This window comes from Ornithorhynchus anatinus, chromosome X1 (assembly GCF_004115215.2).
Source record: "Ornithorhynchus anatinus isolate Pmale09 chromosome X1, mOrnAna1.pri.v4, whole genome shotgun sequence".
NCBI lineage: Eukaryota > Metazoa > Chordata > Mammalia > Monotremata > Ornithorhynchidae > Ornithorhynchus > Ornithorhynchus anatinus.
Window position 1 is genome coordinate 81,559,033 of NC_041749.1, and position 25,987 is coordinate 81,585,019.

General features: G+C 46.8%; 1 protein-coding gene across 3 annotated transcripts in view; it reads left to right on the top strand.

The window, feature by feature from the left end:
• The first annotated feature begins 72 nt into the window (after positions 1–72).
• DUS2 (dihydrouridine synthase 2) overlaps positions 73–25,987 on the top strand; it is a 45,919-nt gene continuing 20,004 nt past the window's right edge. The window contains exons 1-9 of one of the 3 annotated variants that reach the window (XM_029051850.2): positions 73–119; positions 1,642–1,784; positions 3,912–3,957; positions 6,089–6,180; positions 8,393–8,436; positions 10,080–10,140; positions 12,538–12,585; positions 21,271–21,336; positions 21,538–21,608. In XM_029051850.2, coding sequence (XP_028907683.1) covers positions 1,659–1,784; positions 3,912–3,957; positions 6,089–6,180; positions 8,393–8,436; positions 10,080–10,140; positions 12,538–12,585; positions 21,271–21,336; positions 21,538–21,608 — 554 coding nt within the window. In that variant the 5' untranslated portion in view covers positions 73–119; positions 1,642–1,658. The other 2 variants (XM_029051849.2, XM_039910327.1) reach the window with 2 other exon arrangements.

The window sequence follows — 25,987 nt, forward strand, 5'->3', positions numbered from 1 at the left end:
CAGCGCACGGTGATGACGGACGCGGCCCGATGACGGAGCCCGGAAACCAGGCCGGACCGGCGGCCGGCGTGGTGGGGGCCGGCGTGGTGGGAACCGGCGGCGTTCTAGGGCGGCGCCGGGTGAGTGGCCCCCCGTTCTCCCCCCCGGACGCGGGCCCGAGGCGGCGGCGGCTGCCGTGACGAGGAGCCGGCAGAGGGGACTCGGTTCCCCTTCGCCCAGCACCACCCTCCGAGGCCGTCGGGGCCTAGTGCCCCGGCTCCCTCCTTCCTCCCTTTCCTCCCTCCCTCTGGCCCGGGGGCGGGCGGGCGGGGCAAAATCGGGTCGGCGACGGGGGCGGGGGAGGGGGAACCCGGGGATCCCAAGGCCTCGGGAAGGAGCCGCCCCCGAAACGGCAGTCGATCCGCCTGCTGAGGCCACAGCACCGTAAGAATAATAATAATAATGTTGGTATCTGTTCAGCGCTTCCTATGTGCAGAGCACCGTTCCAAGCGCAGGGGGAGATCCAGGGTCATCAGGTCGTCCCACGTGGGGCTCACAGTCTTCATCCCCCTTTTCCAGATGAGGTCACTGAGGCCCAGAGAAGTGAAGGGACTTGCCCGCAGTCACCCAGCTGACAAGTGCCAGAGCCGGGATTCGAACCCATGACCTCTGCCTCCCAAGCCCGGGCTCTTGCCACTGAGCCACGCTGCGATTGGGAGAGGACCGGAGGTGCAGCCCCCGCCCTCGAGAGAGACGCGCTCAAGAAAATCGTCTACGAAAGGGGGGAGGTGAAGAGCAAGGATGGAACAGGAAAGCTACGATAACTACGTCATTGAAAATAATCAGTGTGCTGCACGTGCCGATCGAGGGAAGGAAGTGATTATTTAAGTGCTACGGGTGGCTGTTGGATTGCCCCGAGCAGGGCGTTGTGAAGTTATTTGGAGCGGTATTGGCTAAGCGCTTATTAGTGGAAAGAACCCGGGCTCGGGAGTCGGAGGACGTGGGTGCTAATCCCGGCCTCCTCCACTCGTCTGCTGTGTGACCTCGGGCCAGTCACTTAACTACTCCGTGCCTCAGTGACCTCATCTGCAAAATGGGGATTAAGACCGGGACCCCCACGTGGGACAACCCGATTACCTTGTGTCAACCCCAGCGCTTAGAACAGTGCTTGGCACATAGTCACTTGGTATAACAAATATCATTATCATTACTGTTACGTGCCAAGCGCTGAATTAGTCGAGGAAGGTTTCTCGACTACTTCTGACCTGATTACCTTCTGTCTACCCCAGCGTTTGACATAGTATTTGGCACATTTCCAGCATTTAACAGATGGCATCGTTATTATCGTTACTGTTATTATATGAGATTTTAGGCTTTGAAGATGGGCAGCGATGGGATCGACAGTGGGGCGGAGAGTCGTGGGGAGGAGAGTTCCAGGCCACCCCCCGCCTCAGGAAAATGCGAGTGAGGAGGTGAGGATGAAGTAAGGTTAGGTGGCTCTGACTTTTTTCTACAAAGGAAATACAGCTCGATGAGATTTTTTGGATAGGCCAATAAATTTGGGGTATTAGTGGGAAAGTCTTCAGGTCCAGACCCCCATTGGCAATTAGGGAGAGCGCCATATGGCTGGTTGAAAGCAATTTCTCTGACCTTTTGCTTTAGCTCGCACCAGAGAAGTAATGACTGTGAACAGCGTCACGCTCTGCTACCGGAACAAAACCATTCTGGCCCCTATGGTGCGAATCGGGTCGTTGCCTATGCGTCTCCTTGCCCTGGACCTTGGAGCTGACATTGTCTACAGCGAGGTAAGGAGCTTTCCAAGACCCCCCACCCGAGCCTTCATCTCAGCTTCCGGACACTGGGTGTGAGGCCTAAGGGGAAGCTTACGTTTAGAAAGTTAATGGGGAGCCATCCGGTTTGCTCCTGCCAAAGGCGTCCGAGCCCAGTCCTGATGAATGCCGCTTCGGATCGAGAAGTCACATCCTGAGTACCTCTTAGTTCTCAGCCAGAGTTTCCCTCCTTTTGTACGCGGCCAGTCTTCCCAGCTAGGATTTGCCTTTACTGAGGAAGTGGCTGCTGGAAAAGTGGATGGTGTGGAAGGTTGCCATTTCATGGGCGCTTCTTGGTGGATGAAGTGGCTCAAAGTCTTTGTGGTAAATTAGCTCCCGGGCTCTGGCTGCTATGTTTGCTTTGCACCGGTAAAGTGGGGAGAGTGATTCATAACTCCAGTTAGAAGTGGCTGTGTGGGTTAAGTGGATATTGTAAAGTTGCTTTGCAAATACCCCAACAGGAAATGTCCTGGAAGTAACAGCGTTCCATATTACTTCCCCTGCGGTACAGTCTGTCACTTGCCCAGATAGAGTGGCTGCCACGGGACCAGAATCATTCCGGGCAAGCCAGTTTATGGAAGGAAGAAGACTGTTTGTACTCACCTCCATGGTGGTGGATGACCCTTATTTGAGGAGCAAGGAGCTGTGTCTCTTTTGCTGAACTCAGATGACTGACCTAGAAGCCTTCAGAAAAGTTGGGGAGGTAGCTTCTTTGGCTCTGTGCACAGGTATCTGAAATCGGCAGGTGAAGAGAGCAGGGAAGAGAAAAGCAGGGTTTACCTGAATTTAAAAAAAAAAGATCATCCTGAGAGGAACAAAATAGGGCTGGATTGAAATTGCAAGGCTATTATAGGAGCAAAGCAAGGCATCGTAGAATACCTTCAAAAACCGACAGGCGTGGTGTATAACTAAGAAAGCACTAACCTCCAGTTCAATACGTTTCACAGGATACTCTGCAAGAGCGAGCATTTTGTTTAAACTAACTTCCTAGTTCCATTAGGAAACACTGATTTCCGAGAAGTCATGGCCTTCTGTGAGTTAATAATTGGAGGTGTGCGAAGCCTACTAGTGAAGTCAGCATAGGAAAAACTGTCTACCCCATATTAGATTAATCAGGATTCAAGGATCGATGATGGCATTCCATCTTTCTTTGGCATTTTGAAGTAGAGGTTGAAAATAGCATGTGGCATTTTGATTAGAACTGCAGTGTTGAGTGACTCTGAGAGTAGGATGCTGCCATTATTCTTTCCCAGAAATCAGTGAGACAGGAGGCCAAAGATAGTTTCCAAGAATTATCAAAGAATATCCTTCAGCCTTTCATTTCAGCACCGGAAGAGACTTTTGGATAACAAAAGCAGGACTCAAAAAGAACAGTGCCCGTTTTCCTGAGCTAAGGTTTGGGTTTCTAACATCCACAGGTTTTGCTTTGGGAAAAAGAGTTCGCTCATTTAAATTAACAAGATCACGGAAGAGGTAGAGCAGTCCAAACGTGCATGGTTCTGAACTGGTGCCTTTCTCTGCCAGGAAACTTTCTCCAGCTGCCGTGTCTCTAAGTCCAGACACGACTCACTTGTTGAGGGCTTTGGAGGCACATACACGAAGGGTTGGGGCGCCCAGGCTTGCTTCTGTGAACTGCTGGGTTTGGGGGAACCCCAACCTGTTCAGCGGCACAAGACTCACAGGTCAACTCCAGCCCAAACCGAGGCTCATCCTTGCATTCTTTCCTGAGTTAACTTCTGAGCCAACTCAGTTTTCCTTTTGCATTTGTAGGTGTCAAACATTGGGAAAGGGTCATGGAGCAAAGCTGTTACAGTGGGATCAGTGAGCTGCTGATAGACACAAGCCCTTCCCGCCTCTTTTCTGACCCCAGCTTTCCCCTGATTCAAACAGTCCATGATTGCATTATTAGATCCTCATAGAATGTTTGGTTGAGAAGAGTATGTCAATCAGTGTGACAGTTATCTGACAAACATAACTCTGTCTTTTGTCTTTCAAATAATAGCCCATACAAAAATAAGTTAGGTGGAGAGTGAAAGAGATCCAAGAGGGAAAGACTTAAGACTTCCCAATGACCGAGTGTTATGTGCTTTTGTTAATGGACAGGAGCTGATTGACATAAAGATGCTTCAGTGCAAGAGAGTTGTAAATGGTAAGTGAAATGGAGGCCTTAGGTTTTGGGAGGTTTGTTTAGAGTGCCGGGGTTGTGTCCACTGCCTGTATTGTGTTGTACTCTCCCAAGCGCTTACTTGTGTGCTCTGTGCACAGTAAGTGCTCAATAAGTAATAATAATACTAATGGTGGTATTTGTTAAGCGCTTACTATGTGCCACCCACTGTTCTAAATGCTGGGGTAGATTCAAGGTAATCAGGGTGTCCCACCTGGGGCTCAGAGGCTTAATCCCCATTTTACAGATGAGGTCACTGAGGCACAGGGAAGTTAAGTGGCTTGCCCAAGGTCACACAGCAGACGAGTGGCAGAGCGGGGATTAGAACCCATGTCCTCTGACTCCCAGGTCCGTGCTCTTTCCACTAAGTCACGCTGCTTCTCCATTTCCGACATTTGTTGAGCACCTACTTCGTGCAAAGCACTTGACTGTACTGAGTGCTGAGCAAAAGGGCCGGGACGGTGAGTGGTCCCTGGCTACCGGGAGGTCCCTAGTCAAAACTGAGCAAATTCTGAAAAGGGCAGCATTACAATAACAGTAACAACCAGAGAAGCAATAGTACATTACTGCTGGGAGCAAATAGTCCTCTGGTTCCTCAACTCTCCTGCCAACTCTCCACCACTTGTGCCGTGTGACCTTGGGCAAGTTACTTCACAAAATATTTGGACTGTAAACCCGTCGTGGGCAGGGAACATGTCTGCTAATTCTGTTGCATTGTACTCTCCCAAGCGCTTAGAACAGTGCTCTGCACATAATAAATGTTCAATAAATACCATTGATTGTAAAATGGGGATTAAATTCCAGTTCTCCCTCCTACTTAGGCTGCGAGCCCCATGTGGGACAGGAACTGTCTGACCTAATTAACTTGTAATAATAATAATCCTGGTATTTGGTAAGCACTTACTATGTGCCAAGCACTGTTCTAACCTACCCCAGTGCTTAGAAGAGTGTTCGACACATAATAAGCATTTAGCAAATCCCCAAAAAAAGGTTTCCGTGGTCTAAACGGTCACAACCGTCCCAGCGTTCTAAATATCAGCATACTTTTTTTTAAGGTCAGCACGTGGAGGAGAAACAGCTTTCTTAAGAGAGTGGCGATAGCATTTTTATAAATTGAGGCATCATCTAAATTGAAAATTCCTGGAGATGCCTTTCATCCCAGATTGGGATCCTTTGGCATCACATTTATGTCAGTGCTGCTCTCCAGTCTGCTTTCATCAGCATCTGGAAGCTTCATCCTGATTGTTGCTGACTGTCTCACTGGGGCACCGAATCGGGGAGGGGAGAGGCGGGGGGAGGAGCGCAGCAGGCCGCCACCCCCATTCAGTCGAGTTGATTAAGTAAACCCCCTCGCAGTCAGACCTGGGAAAGCGAAGTAGGCGCAGTCTGTTTCCCCAAAGCACTGAAAGAATTAGAACTGTTTCTTTTCAGCAGAAGCCTTTTTACAAAGCCCTTTTAAAATCTAGACTCTGCTGCACTGGCAGTGTCGGAGAAAGCTCCCGGGAACTTCCCGAGGTAGATCCCTTCAAAATGTGGGGCGCAAAAGAAACTTGTGTGACACGTCCCTGCTCTGTCACAGAGATCAATTGAGGGGACTGACTCTGTAGCTGTTTGAACCGGCAGAGGACAGGGAGAGAAAGTAGGAAAGTCTCTGACTTTACAGAATATAGAGCTTCCTAGAAAGTGCCCCCTTTTTGATAAGCTTTGGGAGGACTTCTTGGGAACTGGGCTGCTCTTCTAAGTAGGCCAATTGGCATTTCTTACTTAGAAGAAAGGAGCAGGGCTGGACTAGCTGCCTGCATAGCAGGCAGCGCTAAGCCAAGAATTCTCAGAGAGGAGCTGTATGTAAGTCATACAGCCTGAGACTGTTGCATGTGATGTGTGCCAGCTCGTTCCCACTGCTTAGGGTGTGTACACCTAAAAGTTCAGAGCAGGCCCAAGACACAGTTGAGGCGTCCAGGAGAAATCTTTTTCTTTATCGTGTTCCCGTATATGTGCACGGTGAGACTCTTTTTTTGGTGATGGCAACGCTTGGGCTTCCTCAGCTCCGGTTCATCAAAATAGGATACGCTTCCCCTATAATTGTATCCCTCATGGCTGTTCCTTTTCTACACAGAGGTCCTGAATACCATCGACTTTGTAGCTCCCAACGAGAGGGTCATTTTCCGAACCTGTGAGAGAGAGCGCGATCATGTTGTCTTCCAAATGGTGAGGAACTGAGAGCATCTGCTTTTCAGATGAGATGGAAAAACCAGATGTGTATTTCCTCACCCTTATGTTGCTCAATTACATTTCAGATGTAGACCTTCTGAATCACAAGGCTTAAAATGCTCCAGTTAAAGGCTTATTCGTGCATTCTGTAAAACTTCTGAGGTAGTTTTATGGTGATTCTGTAGAGAGAGAGGGGACCGGGGTCTTCAGCTTCCGTTCTCTACCTCTTCAGCTTCTGGTAACTGATTGTCGTAGTGCGATACGATAGTTTTGATGATTGTGATCAATCATGGTAGAAACCAGTATCTAGAAGAGTATGATCCCAGCAGCAGAACAAAGATTTCCATACAAAATGCAGCGTGTCACTGCAACGGTCCAGCAGATTAGCCCACCACATAAAAGAGGGGAAAAAAGCCCAGAGATTTCTAAAACGGAATATGCTAACATCTCAGCTCCCTCCCTTCCTCCCTCTCCCTCGTTCCCTCCCCCTGGCATAGAGGAAAAGCTGTTTTACATAGGCTGTCGGTCACTCAGCTGCTGAATGACACAACCAATTCCCCGGGGAGGAATTGGGTAAGAAGGAGGGGGGTGCTAGGAAAGTTGGGGAACACTCCCTCCTCCCCCCGTGTTTTTAGGAGAATCGATCCTTACCAGGTTTCCCAATAAGTCAATCAGTCAGTCAACCGTTGATATTTATTGAACGCTTACTATGTGCAGAGCGCTGTACTATGTACTTGGGAAAGTACAGTATACTAGAGTTGGCAGACATGACCCCTGTCCACAAGGAGCTTGCAGTCTAAAAGACTGATGGGAAAGGAAGTCTGAAATTGGTGTTTGCCAGGAATGCTAATGGTCAGTAAGGTGAACTCCCTGGCCAGACAGGTCCTGTGGATACAGTGTGGGCATTGAAGAGCTGCTCAGGGAGATATGTCTCTCTCCCTCTCTAGGCCATAAGCTCGCTGTGGGCAGGGAATATGTCTGTTATATTGTCGTCTCCCAAGTGCTTAATACAGTGTTCTGCACACAGTAAGCGCTCAATAAATACGATTGATTGGAATAGTGGTGATCTTGTTTCTGACCAGAGAGTGTGCCCGGGCAGTCTCTGGGGGTGGCACCTACTAATTAGGTGATTCACTGTCACATGAGGGAGTGGGCAGTTGGCATTCCTCTAAGCCTCAGCAGTCTGGCTTGAGGGTGCGAGCCTGGCGGACTGAGCCCCAGATGCTTTGGGGGTTTCAAAACGCTGCTTCAAAATGTGATAGTGGTAACAGACTACTAGGGCAATCTCAGGGTGTCCTAGTGCAGAACCCCGAGAGCCCCTCCCTGGATGTAAATTGCCATGGTCACTAAGGGCCCTGGTGTGAGAAGCGGAGCATCCGACCTCAGAAGTGACCGACAATGTCACGGCCGCATCCTTTTAAGTGTCTCAGATATGATGTGGCGTGCTCTATTCCAAATCATCAGAAATTCTCACCACAACTGGACACAGGGTTTCGCTCCCACAACAGATCTTCCCTCCCCTCACTGGGATGTCCTGCTTTTTTTCATCTGTGGTTTACACAGGCAGGACCCGGGTTTGGGGCCATGAGTTGTGAGTTTTGAAGTTGATTCAAAAGCCGATAATCTCTATTGTACTACCCAAGACATTTACTGAAGTCAGGGTATACCATATGCCTGCTATACTCTTCTCTTCTACGATTCCACTTACATGGAAAGACATCATCAGAAGGTGTAGCATGATTCATTTTTTCCAGATTGGTGATGGGTTTTTTCCCTCAGGATCCACCAGTAAGTAGGGTATGGATTAATGAAGGAGTCCAATCAAGCGAGGTTGTTTAACATTTCTGGGTGTGCCGATAGTGACCTGAAATAAGGAGCACTCTTCAGTCGTTTTCATCATTTGCAAAAGCTGGGCAAGAGGATTATTGTCAAGCAAACTCTTGCCGTGCAGATTTTCCTGTAACCGAATCATAAAATTTAAAATTAAATAACCCTGAAGTTGAAACCACATTTTTACCCAAATTAAAATACCTGATAATTAGCCCTCCAAATTGTGTTTTTGACCCACCCCAAATCTGTGACCTACTAGTACGCCTTTTTTGTCGTGTCCTATCATTATAAAAGAATTGTAACCAGATCTGCCCCTTCACTGAGAATGGCTGTGTGCTTGTGTCAGGCTTGTGGTTAATGTCGCATTATATGCCCTTAGGGAACAGCAGATGCCGAGAGAGCCCTCGCCGCCGCCAAGTTTGTGTAAGTTCTTCCCAGCCAGGCGGAGTTTTCCTCTTAGCTGTAAGGCCCATTGAAAATAAAGTCAATGATGGGCCACTTGCAGTTTGTTGCGCATGCAAACCCAAACCGAAAGGATCAAGTTCCCTTCACACAGGTACGGGAACGGCATTTGATGGCTCTGACCCACTAATTATTGGTCTGGAAGTTAGTGTGGTTTTTGACTATGGGAGCAGCGTGACCTCTGGGGAAGCTCGGGGGGCTGGGGGTTTGGATACCAGGTTTCTCATTTCAGCCCTGCCACTCGTCGGTTGTGTGACCTTAGGCAAGTCACTTAACTCTTCTGTGCCTCAGTTTCTTCATCTGTGAAGTGGGGTTAAAATACCTGTTAAAATACCTGTTCTTCTCCCCGCAATCCCATAACCTGTGAGACTGGGACTGTGTCCTATCGCATTATCTTGTTTCTGTCTCAGTTCTTAGGGCAGCACTTGGCACATAGTAATGTGCTTAATAAGCACCATCATTATTATTTGAGCTCCAGAATTAATTACTGGTTGAATCAAGTATTCCTTGTGCCTCTCCAGCTTGCAGAACCATTAACTAGATCATACGCAGTGCTGGCCACAGGGTCTTCATTGGTTTGAGTCACACATGTCAAACTCATCCCTGTGGATGCTCCACTCATGTGGTTACACGTTTGAGTGCAAGCTGCACTTTGAAAAAGCTGAACATGAGTAATTCTTTTTGGATATGGAAGAAGCTACCTACCCCTACTAAAATGATTAAAATTCAAGTTCATGAACCTGTTTCTGACACTCTTCAGCTAGTAATAGCGAAGGTATCCTATCACTTCTTAATCATGTTGAAGTTAGATTTTGGGAAATCTCGTTGTCACACTTGTTACTTCAGAACTGAAAAGCAATTTTACGTAGTTCATGAGAGAGTGATTTGCCATCTCACACACTTTTCTCTCTGTCTTTCACGCACATACACTCACATTCTTCCTCTCCCCCTCAAGCAGATTTTTCCCTTCTTCAAACTAAGGCCCTCCCTCCCGGCCTCCTTAAAAAAGCACTGAAGCATTTGAGCTTGGAGACTGATCCCGTAATGATTTCTAAGATGACAACTTTGTGATGGTTTTCAAATAATACGGTCCTTGGATTTCACTGTTTTTTCTAGATTGATAGCCAGTTCTAAGATGAACTACGTTTATTGCCCCTGTTAGACTAAAACCCCAAATTTGGTTAGGTTTTTTGAGCTTGTGATCTTTTCCAGTGTATTACTGATCTGAAGGGATCTTTTTTTAGAAGTCAGGCAGTGTCAAAACCTGTTCATCTGGTTTCTCTGGAAATTTCAAGCTTATTTCTCTTGCTCGCTCTTTCCTAAAATTGATTGGAAATCTTCAGCTTTTTTACATAATGCTTAAATCATATATGTGTGTGTGTATGTGTCTCCACACACCCCCAGGAATGCACATGTGGTCAGTTACTTGTGCTAAGGCTGTCACCTGGTAGACAGTTATGCAACGATGGACCTGTGCCGGCACTTATGCTCACTACCCCTCTACAGTGCCGTATTTTTCACTCCTCCACCCCTTCCTCTCACTCCTTTTACTTCTCTTGCTCTTTGTCTTCTTCACCCTGGTTTGATACTTTATTTCTTTCCAGGGAGAATGACGTAGCTGGCATTGATATTAACATGGGCTGTCCGAAAAAATTTTCTATTCAGGTAAGTTGATTTTACCGTTCTCCTTACCTTTTGTGGGCTTGACAAATCCTTACACTTGTTTATTTCATTTGAGATTCTGAAAGTTTCTGCCTGTCATCTGTCCTGTTTTTGGCTTGGGTGACAGCCAGGGTAATGGGATGAGATGACATGTTGGCTTTAGAGCATTCAACCACCTCCCCCCCCCACCTCACTTCGCTATTCTCCTACTACAACCCAGCCCACACACTTCGCTTCTCTAATGCCAATCTCTTCACTCTATCTCGATCTCATATGTCTTGCCGCCGACCTCTCGCCCACGTCCTGCCTCTGGCCTGGAACGCCCTCCCTCTTCATATCCGACAGACAATTAGTCTCCCCACTTTCAAAGCCTTATTGAAGGCACATTTCCAAGAAGCCTTCCCTGACTAAGCCCTCCTTTCCTCTTCTTCCACTCCCTTCTCCATCACCTTGACTCGCTCCCTTTATTCATGCCCCCACCCGGCCCCACAGCACTCATGTACATATCTGTAATTTTATTTATATTAATGTCTGTCTTCCCCTCTCGACTGTAAGCTCATTGTGGGTGGGGAATAATGTACTTAGTATAGCGCCCTACACAGTAAGTGCTCAGTAAATACTATTGACTAACTACTGACCAGCCTCTGTAAGAATAGACAATTTGGCTTTGTGATCTTGCGTGCTGCAAGAAGAGTGAGTTCGGGGCATGGAGACAGGGGACAGTAATAGTAGTGGTAGAATTCGTTGAGTGCCCACGAGGTGCAGAGCACTGCACTAAGCACTTGGGAAGTACAGTCCAAAGAAGTGATACACAGTCCTTGCCCACAAAGAGGTTACACTCTAATGGGGACAAGAAAGAGAAAAGCCACAGGAGCAGAGGAGGAAGTGGGGAGTTACTTCCCTGGTGAATTTGCCAAAACGGAGACCCCAGCAGCAGTCACTTTGAGAGGAGGTCATTTTCACCAGGTTGACGTCAAACCTATGGCACAATAACTTAGTGAATGTCAGGGCGTTGCCAGTCAGTTGTCAACCCAAGCAATCATTGATGTGAAGAGTGATACAGCTTCCTTTGTTCTAGAGAAACCCATTTAGAGGAAGCATTTTAATTTAAGTTGGCGATTCACACATCTCTCCTCTAATGGTTTAAACGTGGGTAGTATTTATGATGTTGCATTTGATGTGATTCATTTTGATTAAATTGCAGAAATGACTGTGCTCCAATCCTAGATAAGGGACTAACACAGCAACTGTAAGGGGTCTGTTCCAGCCTACGTACCCCAGGGGCATTTAGCAAGCATACCTGGAGAATTGTCCTATCCCACCTTGATTACTGAATCAGCCTCCTTGCTGACCTCCCTGCCTCCTGTCTGTCCCCACTTCAGTCCCTACTTCACTCTGCTCCCCGGGTCATTTTTCTACAAAAGCGATCAGGCTACATTTCCCCACTCCTCAAGAAACTCCAGTGGTCCCATCCACCCAGCCCGCCCATCCACTTTGGCATCAAACAGAAAGTCTTCACCATTGGCTTTAAAGTACTCAAATCACCTTGCCCCCTCCTACCTCACCTTACTACTCTCCCACTGCAACCCAGCCTGCACACTTTGCTCCTCTAATGCTAACCTTCTCACTGAACCTTGATCTCATCTATCTCACCACCGACCTCTTGCCCATGTCCTGTCTCTGGTTCAGAATGCTCTCCCTCCTCAAATCTGACAGACAGTGACTCCCCCCCAGCCCGTTCAAAGCCTCACTGAAGGCACAGTTCTTCCCAGAAGACTTCCCTGACTAAGCCCTTCTTTCCTCTTCCCCCACTCCCTTCTGCGTCACCCTGACTTGCATCCTTTATTCACCCCCATTCCCAGCCTCACAGCACTTATGTAAATATTTGTATTTGTTTGTATTAATGTCTGTTTCCCCCTCTGGGCCCTAAGCTCATTGTGGACAGGGAATATGTCCGTTTATTGTTGTATTGTACTCTCCCAAGCGCTTAGTACAGTGCTCCACACACAGTAAGCGCTCAATAAATATGACTGACTGACTGACCTACATCTCTTTTCAGATTGTTCTGATTTCAGCAGGGTCAGAAACCTCATTCTACCACACAGTAGAATGAGACTTGGAGATCCTTGTCTCCTCTGCAGATGAGAGAACTTGGGTCAGATCCCCTCCCATTTCGATGGCTCGGTTTCTCCACCTGTGAAAGGTTGTCTGTCATTCTACCCACACTGGTGGCATGTAGACTGATGGAATTGTACGTGTGCTATTAACTAATGGTAATTTGAGTCCCTCAAAGAAAGGCACTATGTAAATATAAGATGGTATTACTATGAACTGATACGACTTACTAGTTTGAGGAAAGTTTCAGTCTGTAATTCTTTTGTTGTACTTTTTTTTCCTTAGGGAGGAATGGGAGCAGCATTGCTGTCTAATCCAGACAAAATTGAATTGGTAAGTAATTCACTTTTTTTATTCCCAGCTTCTAGTCACGTCACCCCAACAGCCACTCTTCACACGTATGCATTTATTTATTGATAGTAACATCTGTCTTCCCCTCTAGACTGTAAGCTCGTTGTGGGCAGGGAACATGTCTACCAACATTCATTCATTCAGTCACATTTATTGAGCGCTTACTGTGTGCAGAGCACTCTACTAAGCACTTGAGAGAATACAATACAACAATAAACGGACAAATTCCCTGTCTACTATGAGCTTACAGTCTAGAGTCGGGGAGACAGACATTAATATAAAAAAAAATTACAGATATATACATAAGTGCTGTGGGGCTAGGAGGGGGGAAAAACAAAGGGAGCAAGTCAGGGCGACGTGGAAGGGAATGGAGAAGAGGAAAGAGGGGGCTTAGTCAGGGAAGGCCACCTGGGGGAGATGTGCCTTCAGTAAGGCTTTGAAGTGGGGCAGAGTTACTGTCTGTCAGATTTGAGGAAGGTGGGGCATTCCAGGCCAGAGGCAGGACATGGGTGAGTGGTCGGTGGCAAGATGGGCGAGATGGAGGCACAGTGAGAAGGTTAGCATTAGAGGAGCGAAGTATGCGGGCTGCGCTGTAGTAGGAGAGTTACAAGGTGAGGTGGGGGGGTGAGGTGATGGAGTGCTTTAAAACCAACGGTGAAGAGCTTTTCTGTGATGCGGAGGTGGTTGGGCAATTTGAGAAGAGAATAGGAATGTATGAGCATACGCAACCTGCTCCTTGTTCCAGATTACACAATTTTAATGATGGGCCCTTCCCAACAGCCACCTTCTTCAGTACCTGTGTGGGGGACTTGGATGAATTATAGATGATTCCCTTCAAGAACCGTAAATACTTTGAAATAATTTGGTCTGTTCTGTGTTGGGGTCAAGAAGATGCCAAGTCAGTGTCAAATGCATCCTTAGAGTCAGTCAATCAGTGGTATTTATTGAGCAGCTTCTGAGTGCAAAACACCGTGCTAAGCACTTAGAAAAGTACAGTGGAAGCAAGAGTGCTCTCTCTGCCCTCAAGGAGTTTACAATCTAATTGGGGAGATAAGCAGATGAAAATGATGTTCAAATAATGGGAGCAAGAGGAAGAACAAGGATATAGCAGGTAGTAGTCTAAGTTGGTCAGAATGAAACAGTTGAGTAAATAATTGAAATGACAAATGTACCATCTGTACATAAGTGCCCAAGATAAACAAAATACATCAATCAGTCGTATTTATTGAGTGCTTACTCTGTGCAGAGCTTGGAGATTACCATATAACAGTTCGTAGACACGTTCCCTGCCCACAAGGAGCTTACAGTCTAAAGCGGGAGGTGGACATTAATATAAATAAATACATAAGTTTGCAAGGTGGCTGTTGGAGTGATGTGACTAGGAGTTAGGAGTTAATTGGAGCAGGTGAGATTTTTGGAAGACTTTGAATATGAGGAGACTTACAGACTGGGAAATTTGAGTTGTGGGGTGGGAGTTCCATGTCAGGGGAACAGCATGAGAGAGGGCTTAGGGCGGAGGGTGGAGGGGGGTGGTATGGGCTAGAAGGTGAGCTTGAAAGGAATGAAGAAAGGAAGTTGGGGGAGTAGTGAATGAAGAGAGCCGATACATAAGGTGAGGAAAGTTGGCAGAGAGCCTTGAAGCCAACTGTGAGGAGTTTTTACCTGAAGTGGATGGAGATGGGTAGCCATTGGGGGATTTTTGAGGAATGGAGAGTTGGGCGCCAAGTGGACTTTCCAGAATATGCTCCGAGCAGCAGTATGGAGTCTAGACTGAAGGGGGATGAAGCTGGAAGCAGGAAGAACAGCAAGGAGGGTAATAGAGAAATCTAACCTTGATATGACAATCACTCAATCAATCAATCAAGTGTATTTATTAAGGGCTTACTTTGTGCAGAACACTGAACTAAGCACTTGGGTGAGTTCAGTATAGTTGATAGACATGATGCCTGCTCTCAGAGCTTAGCCAGGGACTCCAGCATTAAAATAAATTGCAGCCAAGGGAAGCAGCCAAGGGTAAGGATGTGTACATAAATTCTGTGGGGGTAGAGGTGGGGTGTGTACCTAAGTGCATGGGTGAGGCAGTAGAAAGGGAAAATAGGGTGGGGGAGTGATCTTAGAGTCTAGAGGGGGAGACAGACATTAATATAAATAAATACAAATATGTACATAAGTGCTTTGGGGCTGGGTATGGGGGTGAATAAAGGGTGCAAGTCAGGGTGACGAGGAAGGGAGTGGGAGAAGAGGAAAGAAGGGTTTAGTCAGGGAGGGCTTCCTATAAGAGATATTTTAGTAGGGCTTTGAAGACTGGGAGAGTATTGGTCTGTGGGATATGACAAAAGCTTGGACTAGGGTGGTGGCTGTTTGGGTGAAGAGGAAGGGGTGAAGCTGGGAAATATTTTGTTGGAAGAATTGGAAGAATTGGCAGGATTTAGCAGTTGATTGCATGTGAGAACTGGAAGACAGTGTGGAATTGAGGATGACTCCCAGATTGTGGGTTTCTGGGGCAGGGAGGGTAGTGTTATTAACAGAGATGGAAAATTTAGGAGGAGGGGTGTTTGTTTTGTGATATTTGTTAAGTGCTTACTATGTGTCAGGCACTGTTCTAAACACTGGGGTAGATACAAGTTTATCAGATTGGACACAGTCCATGTTCTATATGGGGTTCACAGTCTAAGTAGGAAGGAGTAGGATTTAATCCCTGTTTTACAGTTGAAGAAATGGAGGCACAGAGAAGTGAAGTGACTTGCCCAAGGTCACACAGCAGACAAGTGACAGAGCCGGGAGTAGAACCTAGGTCTTCTGACTCCCAGGCCCACGTTCTTTCCACTAGGCCATGCTGAATGGGCTCAGGAGGGAAGATAAGATGAAATTTAGACAGGCTGAGTTAGAGGTGCTGGTGAGACATCCAAGTGGAGATGTCCTGGAGGCAAGAACAAATGCCACAAATTATTATTATTATTATTATTATTATTGGCAATAATAATAATGGGAGGAGCTGTGGGACTGAAGATTAGTTGGCCGTTTGAACCCAGAGAGGTAGATTTGGGGATCATCCTCACAGAAGTCATGAGCTCGCTGGCATATTGAGAGTAGAGGTAGAAGAGTAAGAACAAAAAGACTGCTGACAATTTAGCTTGCCTTCACCTAGGAATATGAATAGATAGAATCAGGTAATGGCTGTTGGCAGAAAAAGCTTTGGGGTTGTAGCCCCAAGCAGTTAGAATAAGCTCTCATCACATTAAATGAGTAACGGGAACTGCAGCATTGCTGCCTTTAAAAGAAAAAAGCAAACCCCTGGGCTCCTTCCTTCCTTTTGAAAAGGTCCTTTTCAAAAGAGCTAAAATAAGAGTTGTCTGATAGTGTTGATGGTACTGACCTGGAATTTTTCAGTTGTGCAATTTATAGGATGAAGTGTATTGGGGTGACACAGCCATAATTGTTTGGCCCCTTGGGTCTTCCTGAAAATGAGTTTTCTTTCTCTCTAGAGGCCACCCCCCAAACTAAAAATTTAAAATGAAACCAAACTTACATTGGTGGAGGGAGAGGGAATCTGAGGAATTCGATATGAGTCATCCTTGACTGAAAAGAAGCGAAAAACCACTTAGGAAAATGAGAGTTTAAGTTCCTCAGCCTTTAGCAAGAAAGTACTGGGCTGTGAGACGTGACAGGTTAATCAGTGGTATTTATTGAGTGCTTACTGTGTGCAGAGCACTGTTCTAAGGGCTTGAGTGAGTACAATATACCAGAGTTGGCAGTCAGTAATTCATGTTTCCGAGCAGTGGGCTTCCTTTTCCTCTGATGAAATGATTACGTATAGCCATGCAGCGTATTTGAAGACAACTACTGACGGTGAAGTTCATCCATGAGTGTCTGTATGGCTGAATAGGTAAATGTGGGATCCACAGTCCTGGTTATGTCGTACACACAAAATGGCTGTCCCTTGTTGTATTTGTTATGCTTAATGCTTGCAGGGCCTGGAGATGTTTTCCCTTCGGCCATCTCGTCTCTCGTCCCTTACAAAGATTTTGGTCAGAAAGAGCCTCTCCTTTCTTGGTAGCAGTACGCCATGCTGGCCTAGCCTCTGCAACTGCTTAGAGAAGTAGCATGGCTCAGTGGAAAAAGCAAGGGCTTAGGAGTCGGAGGTCATGGGTTCTGATCCCGACTCTGCCACCTGTCAGCTGTGTGACTTTGGGCAAGTCACTTGACTTCTTGGTGCCTCAGTTACCTCATCAGTAAAATGGGGATTAAGACTGTGAGCCTCATGTGGGACAACCAGATTACCCTGTATCTCCTCCAGCGCTTAGAACGGTGCTTGGCACATAGTAAGCGCTTAACAGATACCAACATTATTAACCGATTCCCAGTTGCCAACTGAGATGTAGCATTGTCTAAAGCTTTGCTTCCCCAGGTCTTTAGAACGCTTCCTTGGCCCTCCCTGCTTTTGGTCTCCCAGTTTCAGCTCACCATTCAGTAGCTATTTGTGTTTCCAAAACAGAATTCCTCATGTTCTCGCCCCCAAACCCTTTCCTCCCCATGACTTTATTATCATGAGACAGCACTACCACCCTTCCCATCTCACAAGCTCGTAACCTTGGCGTTATCCTCGACTCATCTCTCATTCAACGCACACATTCAGTTTGTCACAGAATTCTGTCGGTTCTATCTTCACAGCATCTTTAGAATCTGCTCTTTCCTCTATATCTAAACTGTTGCCATGCTGATCCAAGCTGTATCATAGCCCATCTTGATTACTGCATCAGCCTCCTCACTGACCTCCCTGCCTCCTCTCTCTCCCCTCTCCAGTCTCTACTCCACACTGCTGTCCCGATCATTTTCCTGAAAAACTATTCAGTCCATATCTCCCTGCTCCTCAGAAACCTCCAGTGGGAGCCCATCCACCTCCTCATCGAACAAAAACTCCTTATCATTAGCTTTAAGGTAGACAGCTCCCCCCTTCCTACCTCATCTCACTGACTTCCTACTATGACCCAACCTGCGTACTTGGCTCCCCTAAAGCCAACCTACTTAACTGTGCCTCAATCTCATCTATCTTGCTACTGATCCCTTGCTCTTCCTTCTGTCCTGGAACACCCTCCACTTTCATATACGACAGATAGACCACCACTGTCCCCACCTTCTGAGCCCTACTAAAATCATATTTCATCCAAGAGGCCTCTAAGAGGAAATAAGCCATTGCTTTCCTGTCTATGTTCTCCCTTCTGCATCACCTGTGCACTTGGGTGTGAATCCATCCCTTCCTCAAGCCCCACAGCACTTACATAGATATCATTCTGTAATTTGTTTTAATGTCTGTTTCCTTTTCTAGTTGGATCATGTCTACCTACACAATTGTATTCTCCCCAGTGCTTAATACAGTGCCCTGCACACAGTAAGCGCTCAGTAAATACCGTTCACTGATTGGTGGATTTGCAGTGGAACTACACCTACACTGTTACCATGGTTTCTCAGCAGCTGCAATTATTTTTCTTCCTCTACTCAGAATATAGAGGCCAAATTTTAAGATCTGTTTTCTTCTTGATTGGACCCCGGTCTGGAAGAAATCCACTTGCATCTTCATTTGGCTACTTGACCCTCCATTTAAGGAAAAACAAGGGGGTAATTTGGGGCAGAATTGGTGAGCACTTTCTCGGAAGCAACTCATTTGCACTTAGATTGTCGCTCCCAGATAAAAGAAGGCCTCTGAAAATTCCACTCTTGAATTTTGAAAAGGGCCCTCTTAAAGGAGAGTACTTTTTATGATTCATGCATAATTGATTAATGCATTGAAGTGGTTTAAAATGAACTATTTAGACTGTAAAATGTTCTGAAGTGGGTTCCTTTCTGTTGGCCTTGCGTGATTTTTTTTTTTTAATAATACTACAGATAATCTAATCTGAAATCCGCATCTCCTCTTGCCTCCAGGACATCTCCACTTGGATGTCCTGCTGGCACCTCAAACTCAATATGTTTGAAAGTGAACTACTCATTTTCCATCCTAAATCCACTCCTCCTGACTTGCCTATCTCAGTCAGTAGCACCACCATCCTCCTTATCCCAAAAGCCCACAACCTCATCGACATCCCTGTCTCCTCTCTCTCCTTCAACTCATATTCAGTCTGCTGTCAGATCCTGCTGGCTCTTCCTCCACAGCATCTCCCAGATTCACCTCTCCTTCTCCACCCAAACAGCTACCATTCCGGGACAGGCTCTGTTCATATTGCAGTTAGACTGTTGTTTTTGTCTCTTCACTGGTCTCCTGCCTCCAGCCTGCCTCTCCACCACAATTTATAGTGCACGCTGCTGTAATAATAATAATAATAATGTTGGTATTTGTTAAGCGCTTACTATATGCGGAGCACCGTTCTAAGCGCTGGGGTAGATACAGGTTCTCCCCCGTGAGGCTCACAGTTAATCCCCATTTTACAGATGAGGTAACTGAGGCACAGAGAAGTTAAGTGACTTGCCTACAGTCACACAGCTGACTAGTGGCAGAGCCGGGATTCGAACCCATGACCTCTGACTCCCAAGCCCGGGCTCTTTCCACTGAGCCACGCTGTACCTTTCGTCTACCTGAAGCATTGCTCAACACATATCTCTCCAGTCCCCCAAGCACTCCATTAGCTCCCCATGTCCTCTCACATGAAGCAAAAACTCCTCATAATTAGCTTCAGGGCTGTCCATCAACTCCCCCCACCTACATGTCTGCTCTCTTCCCCCGCTGCTCCCCAGCTCATTCTCTTTTGTTCCTCCCAAGCTTACCTTCCAATTTTGTTTCAGGGTATTGACTAAGCGCTTACTATGTGCCAGGCACTGCACTAGGCACTGAGGTAGATCCAAGCTAATTGGGTTGGACACAGACCATGTCTTAAATGGGGCTCACAGTCTCAGTCCTCATTTTACAGATGAGGTAACAGGCACAGAGAAGTTAAGTGACTTGCCTGGGGTCACACAGCAGACAAGTGGAGGAGCCGATTAGAAGCGGCGTGGTCTAGTTGATAGAGCGTGGGCCCGGGAGTCAGAAGGACCTGGGTTCTAATCCTGGCTCTGCCACTTGTCTGTGGTGTGACCTTGGGCAAAGTCACTTGACTTCTCCGCCTCAGTGTCCTCTTCTGTAAATTGGGGAATGAGACTATGAGCCCCACATGGGAGAGAGACTGTGTCCAAACAGATTACCTTGTATCTACCCTAGCACTAAGAACAGTTCTTGATGCATAGTAAGCGCTCAAACAAATGCCATTAAAAAAAAAAAAGAAACCATGTCCTCTGACTCCCAAACCCATGCTCTATCCACTTGGCTACACGGCTTCTCACTGTACCATCTAATTGTACCTTGCTCTTAAGTCTCCTGCTGATGTTGTCTGGCTCCCCCTGTTTCCCCAGCTGTGAAGCAGCGTGGCCTGGGAGTCAGAGGACCTGCATTCTAAACCTGGCTCCGCCACTTGCCTGCTCTGTGACCTTGGGCGAGTCATTTCACTTCTTTATGCCTCAGTTTCCTCAGCTGTAAAATGGGGATTCATTACCTGTTGTCTCTCCTAATTAGACTGTGAGTCCCATGTAGGACCTGATTATTTTGTATCTACCCCGGCACCTAGTAGAATCAAAGAGCCAGAAGATGTTCACATCATTGGGTTTTCTTAGAGCGTGTCCTCAGTGAAAGCTTCTCTTTCAGGGGCCATGTTCCCTGCACTCCTCCTCCCTTTCCTCTTCCCTAGATTGTGAGGGTCTTTCAGGGGCCATGTTCCCTGCACTCCTCCTCCCTTTCCTCTTCCCTAGATTGTGAGGGATAGCTTTGTTTGGCTTGATGCTCCTTAAGAAAGGATCTCCGTTTTGAATTATTTTAGAAATATGTCCCCTTGTCTCACCTCTAAATGCATGTAGCTCTTGTACTGTGTTTTTTTCCCCGAAACTTTCCAGAATGGCTTTTGATTTGAGTTACATGTTTTGGCTTCTCTGATTTTCCCTGCACCTGGCCCCATGGGACTGGATCCAACCTGATTATCCCGTACCCACCCCAGTACTTGGCTCATAATAAGCTCTCAAATAATACAGTTATTAAGTAAACTCCTGTGGATGGGGAACGTGTCTACCAACTCTGTTATATTGTACTTTCCCAGACGTTTGGTACAGTGCTCTGTACACAGCGCTCAATAGGTGTGATTGATCGATTGATTATGCCAAGCCTCATTTTATTGTTGTTCTCCGTGTTGGAGAATCATTTCTATTCTTGCTGCATTATGTAGAAACAAAGACGCAGATTAGCACAAGAACATCGGGCTAAAAAACTAAGCAGAGATTAATGTGGTTTAGCCAGCTCACTGGGGCAAGGCATTTGAACTTCTTATGCCTGAGGTTCCTCATCTGAGGGGTGAGATTAATAATCCATATTGACCGACTGCTGTTTCTAAGACACTGTAAAATGCAAGGAAAGGAGGCTGTAGTTTAGGAACTTCTGGGGGGACGCCTGCATAACCTCTTTGCCCATTCCCTTTGTCCTGGGAAGGTACGAGAACGGCCTCTGTAAGAAATAGAGAAAAAGACCAAGAAATATCTATAGATGCCTGCATGGGATATATATGATGCTGTGGGGGTAATCAGCTTTGATTCCTAAAGGAAACGAGATGCCCTTGAGCTACAACTTAAAATCATTACTTTCTTCCCTTTGTACAGATTCTAAGTACTCTCGTTAAAGGGATTTGCAAACCGGTGACCTGCAAGATTCGGATCCTGCCATCGGTAATTATGGTTTCTTGCCTTCTGAAACTCGCGTCTGCTTATAATGAAAGTGGATTAAAGGGATGGATGTTTTCCTTATCAGCGCACAGGGCGGAAGCAAGGGCCAAGGGGTTGGAATCTCATTTTGAGTTAATCGGTTGACAGTGTTGATGGTGACCTGTGCCCGGGTGAAAAGTGTTCCTCCCTGGTGGTTCTTTTCAGCTCGAGGACACACTGGACCTCGTTAAACGGATAGAAAAGACAGGCATAGCCGCCATCACGATCCACGGGAGGTGAGTTGCTTGGGAAAGCGGACTTGTGGTTTTCTAACTGCTGAGAGGCAGGTATTTCCTGCTTCCTTAAACCTTGAACTGGCCAGTTTCAGATGAAAACTCAACTCCCTGACATCTGGTCTTACCAAGCTCCATCATCAAGACGAGTCTCTATTGGACCAGGTTCTAGTCCTGGCTCTGCCACTTGTCTGCTGTGTGACCTTGGGCAAGTCATTTCACTTCTGGGCCTTATGGATAAAATGGGGATATAATACCTATTCTCCCTCCTGCTTAGACTTCATTTTGGGCCGGGGGCTGTGTCCGATCTGATTAACTCGAATCTACTCCAGCGCTTGACACATAGCATTGAATAGATGCCATCATCAATAGGTTATGAGCTCCTTGTGGGCACCAACTCTATTTTAGTTTACTCCCAAGCACTTAGTACAGTGCTCTGCCCACAGTAGGTGCTCAGCAAATATGACTGATTGATTGATAGATCTTTGGTGAGCCATGGGCTAGGAAAAAACAAACAAGGTAGTACTCCATGTCCTTTGCTGTGAATAGGTGCACAATCATTTCTTTCAACACTACGTCACACCCTATCTGATCAGATTCCTGAACAGCACAGTATTCAAAACTCAAAGAGAAAATGTGTGTTGTGGGAGAATTGAGTATAAAATGGATGATGAGAGAGTTCAGGCAGACTTCATTATATCCAGTCACCCCACTGACTCTCTAGACAGCCCCCACTGAGGCTCCAGGCTCTAGTGGAAGGGAGGGGCAGTCTGTGATTTCTCTGTCCACCTCCGTCTATCTTGCCCGGGTCATTACCACTTCAGAATATTTTAGTTGCTTTCAACATTCAAAATGTCCTTGAGCAAATGCACTTGAATTTGCACCCTTTATTCACCCCCTCCCTCAGCTCCTCAGCACTCACGTACATATCCATAATTTATTCATTTATATTAATGTCTATCCACACCCTCCTCCTCCGCCCCCAGACTGCAAGCTCGTTAAGTTTAGTGAACATCACTTAGTCATATTTTATTGAGCGCTTACTGTGTGCGGAGCACTTTACTAAGCACTTCGGAGAGTACAGTATAACAGACACATCCCCTGCCCACAACAAGTTTACAGTCTAGAGGGGGAGACAGACATTAATATAAATAGATAAAATGAGAGGTATATAAGTGCTGTGGAGCTGGGAGGGGGGATGAATAAAGGGAGCGAGCCAAGGCGGTGCAGAAGGGAGTAGGAGAAGAGGAAAGGAGGGCTTGGTCAGGGAAGGTGTCCTGGAAAAGATGTGGCTTCAATAACGCTCTGAAGGTGGGGAGCCTAATTGTCGGCTATGAAGGAGGAGGCGTTCCAGGCCAGAGGCAGGACATGGGTGAGATGGCGGCGGCGAGATAGACGAGATCGAGGTACAGTGAGAAGGTTGCAATAGAGGAGCAAAGTGTGCAGGCTGTGGTAGGAGGGAACAAGGTGATTGAGTGCTTTAAAGCCCACGTGTCTACCAACTCTGATATATTGTGCTCTTCCAAGAGCTTAGTACAGTGCACCGCACACAGTAAGCACTCAATAAATACGACTGATTAATTGATTTTTGTTTCGACAAGTTTCCGAAACCTCTGTGGAATGAGTCATTAAGGGGAGTCCTTTGAAGTCTTTAAGGGGAGTCCTTTGAACAGTCAGGTTCCCCAGAGATGAGATGGAATGTGATACTTCCCGCCATATCTAAGGTACCCACGAAGCAGAGGGCGTATCTGCTTTCTCCTTTAAGCACTATCCGTGGGGAGAGCAAACCTGATACCGTAATCCACAGAGGAAAGGAAGAGTTCATTTGTGCTAAAGAACTACCATTTTGAATCACAAAAGCGATGAAAACTTTGGAGAAACTTTATCATGTGGTGGTTGAGTATGTTGCATTTGTAATTGACAATGCTACCCCAGCTGTCTTCCTGATAAGTAGAAATATTTTGCTTTCACGTGGAATGTTTTATTACATTGTGCATAATAAAGGTCAAACAGCAACCTTAATTTAGTGTGACCTTAACTTCACTTAACTTCTGTGCCCCAGTTTCCTCAACTGCAAAATGGGGATTCAATACCCGTTCTCCCTCCTACTTAGACTTTGAGGCCCATGCGGGACAGGGACTGTGTCCGACCTGATGAACCTGTATCTACCCCAGCGCTTAGAACAGTGCTTGATGCATAGTAAGTGCTTAACGAATACCATTATTTTATTTATTTTATTTTAAAGATAAATGATGATAATAGTGATAATGATAAAATCCAGTGGGAATGTATCCCAAAGAGGAGAAATGTATTGAGCCCCATGATGATTCATGATGGTACTGCATCTGAGAGAGTCTGGTAGAAATAATAAATATTTCTATAATAGATGTCGTGTTAGACCAGATTTCCAGTTAACATTCTGACAGGGAAGTCTAACACATTTCAGTTTAGACTACATTTTGATTAACCTAACAATTGGTCCAGTAGCCAAAGGTTATCACAATCACAGCAATATTTTGCTTTATTGACCCTCTCATTTTCACCCTTAGAAGGTTTTGGTTTGTTCACAATCCTTCCATGCCTCGCTTAAGAACAGCAATTCCTAGGGATGATTAGTTGGAATATTTTTGCATATCATTTTGAAATGTTGCACTGTTGCCTTGGCTTCCAACTGAAAGTGCATCTGGGTACAACAGGCATTTTCTGCCATGGCATTGGTACTTGAGGAGTGTGCTTGAATTGAAGTAATGCAATTAAATAGGAAATCAATAGATGTCATTTGTGACTAATTTGTAAAGTGAGCAAGCCTGTGCGGCTCCCGCCCTTTCTCCATCTCCACTTAAAATCCATCTATTTCAGGGTCATTTCAATTCTTGGTAACGTTTCATGTTTCTTGGAAAATGTATTCTGTCCGCTTCAGGGAGGTTTTTAGGTAGTGTTCCCCATCCTTGGCCATTTGGGTTGATTTGCTCTTCATCACTGTCCTCAGTTAGGTCTCCAGACCTTCTAGGGGCTCATCTCTGCTGGACAGTTGTTTCACCTTTTCCCTAGAGGATGGTATTGTTTTTCTCTAAAAGAGGGCTTCCTCTCCATAGATGTTTCGCTGTAGTCCGAGGACTGGACAGCACCCAGCACTCTCTCGGGGCTCACATACCATGGAGTCAGCCAAACAGCTGCTCATTCCTCTTACCAAAGTTTGAGCCTGTCCTGTATTCCTCATGAACTGACCCTTGCCCCTTTGCCTGTGGAAAATTGTTTTGTTTTGTGAATACTTTACTGTGCAGACTCTGCCAACTATATGGAGGTTAGGAGAGGAAATCGGGAAACAACATTTTGGTGTGGCAACTAGTAGGGGAGTCGACAACATTCTGGGGCAAAAGAGCCAAACAGAGTGAAACCCTGGAGCAGTTGGTGCACAAAGAGCCAATCGCAATTTAAACACGCGCTAACAGAGTGGGCTCTTGTAAATCTAACAGTTTTCAATGCCTCCCCCTCTGCCCCTGTGCAGTGCCTACTGGGGAGCAGCTGGGCCAGATTCAAACCCCTCCGCCCCCTTAGCGTTTCCAAGGCTACTTGGTTTTACAGGGCCCCCGCATGACATCATTACACCCACGGCACAGTGTGATGATGTCAGTGCACTGCGTGTCGCTTCTGCCAGCGAGGGAAGGTAGGCTGCGGGAGGAGCGGCACGTTGGGCTGGCAAAGGCCGCACTTAGTCTCTTCCCCTCACCTCTCCTCCCCTAGCCCCAGGAATACAAGAGGGCAGTGCCCACGCGGCCGGGCATGTACAGTAGTCATGCAGCCTCTCCCTGCCACCTGGATGCCATCAGGGGAGGATAGAAGCTTGTCCCCCATGGGGACTGCAACAGAGTCTCTGGGCTGTGCAGTTCAGGGAGATGGGGAGCTCTTCCCAGGGCCTCATGGAGGGTGTCTAGGACCTGCTCTTGCTCTCGCTCTTGCCCGCAGCCCCCTGCTTCTCCCCTTCCCTCCTGCCTCAGAAAAACTGCTGAGCCCGTGGGAGCCTCCAGGGCAGGTGGGGCGGACTGGGGTGAGGATTCTCCGGCCTGAACGGCGGGCGTGAGGGGTCCGAGCGGCGGGGGTCTGCCCCACCCGAAGCAGGGACCCCGGTCCATGGCCTTCTGGAGATGGGCACCCTCCTGTCCCTCTCGGCAGAAGAACCCAAGCCAGCCATTGGTTGCCGATTCCCTCCTCCCCTTAGCCCAAGTCCCTGGGTGGCGGTTTTAAATGCCACGTCCCCCCACCGGCCTGAGAGCCACATTTGATTCCAAGAAGAACAAGCCCTGGCATGCCAGTCATAGGTTGCAGACCCCTGCTCTAGTATTAAGGTCTTTGCAAATAGGCTAGAATGAAGAGCAGTGTTC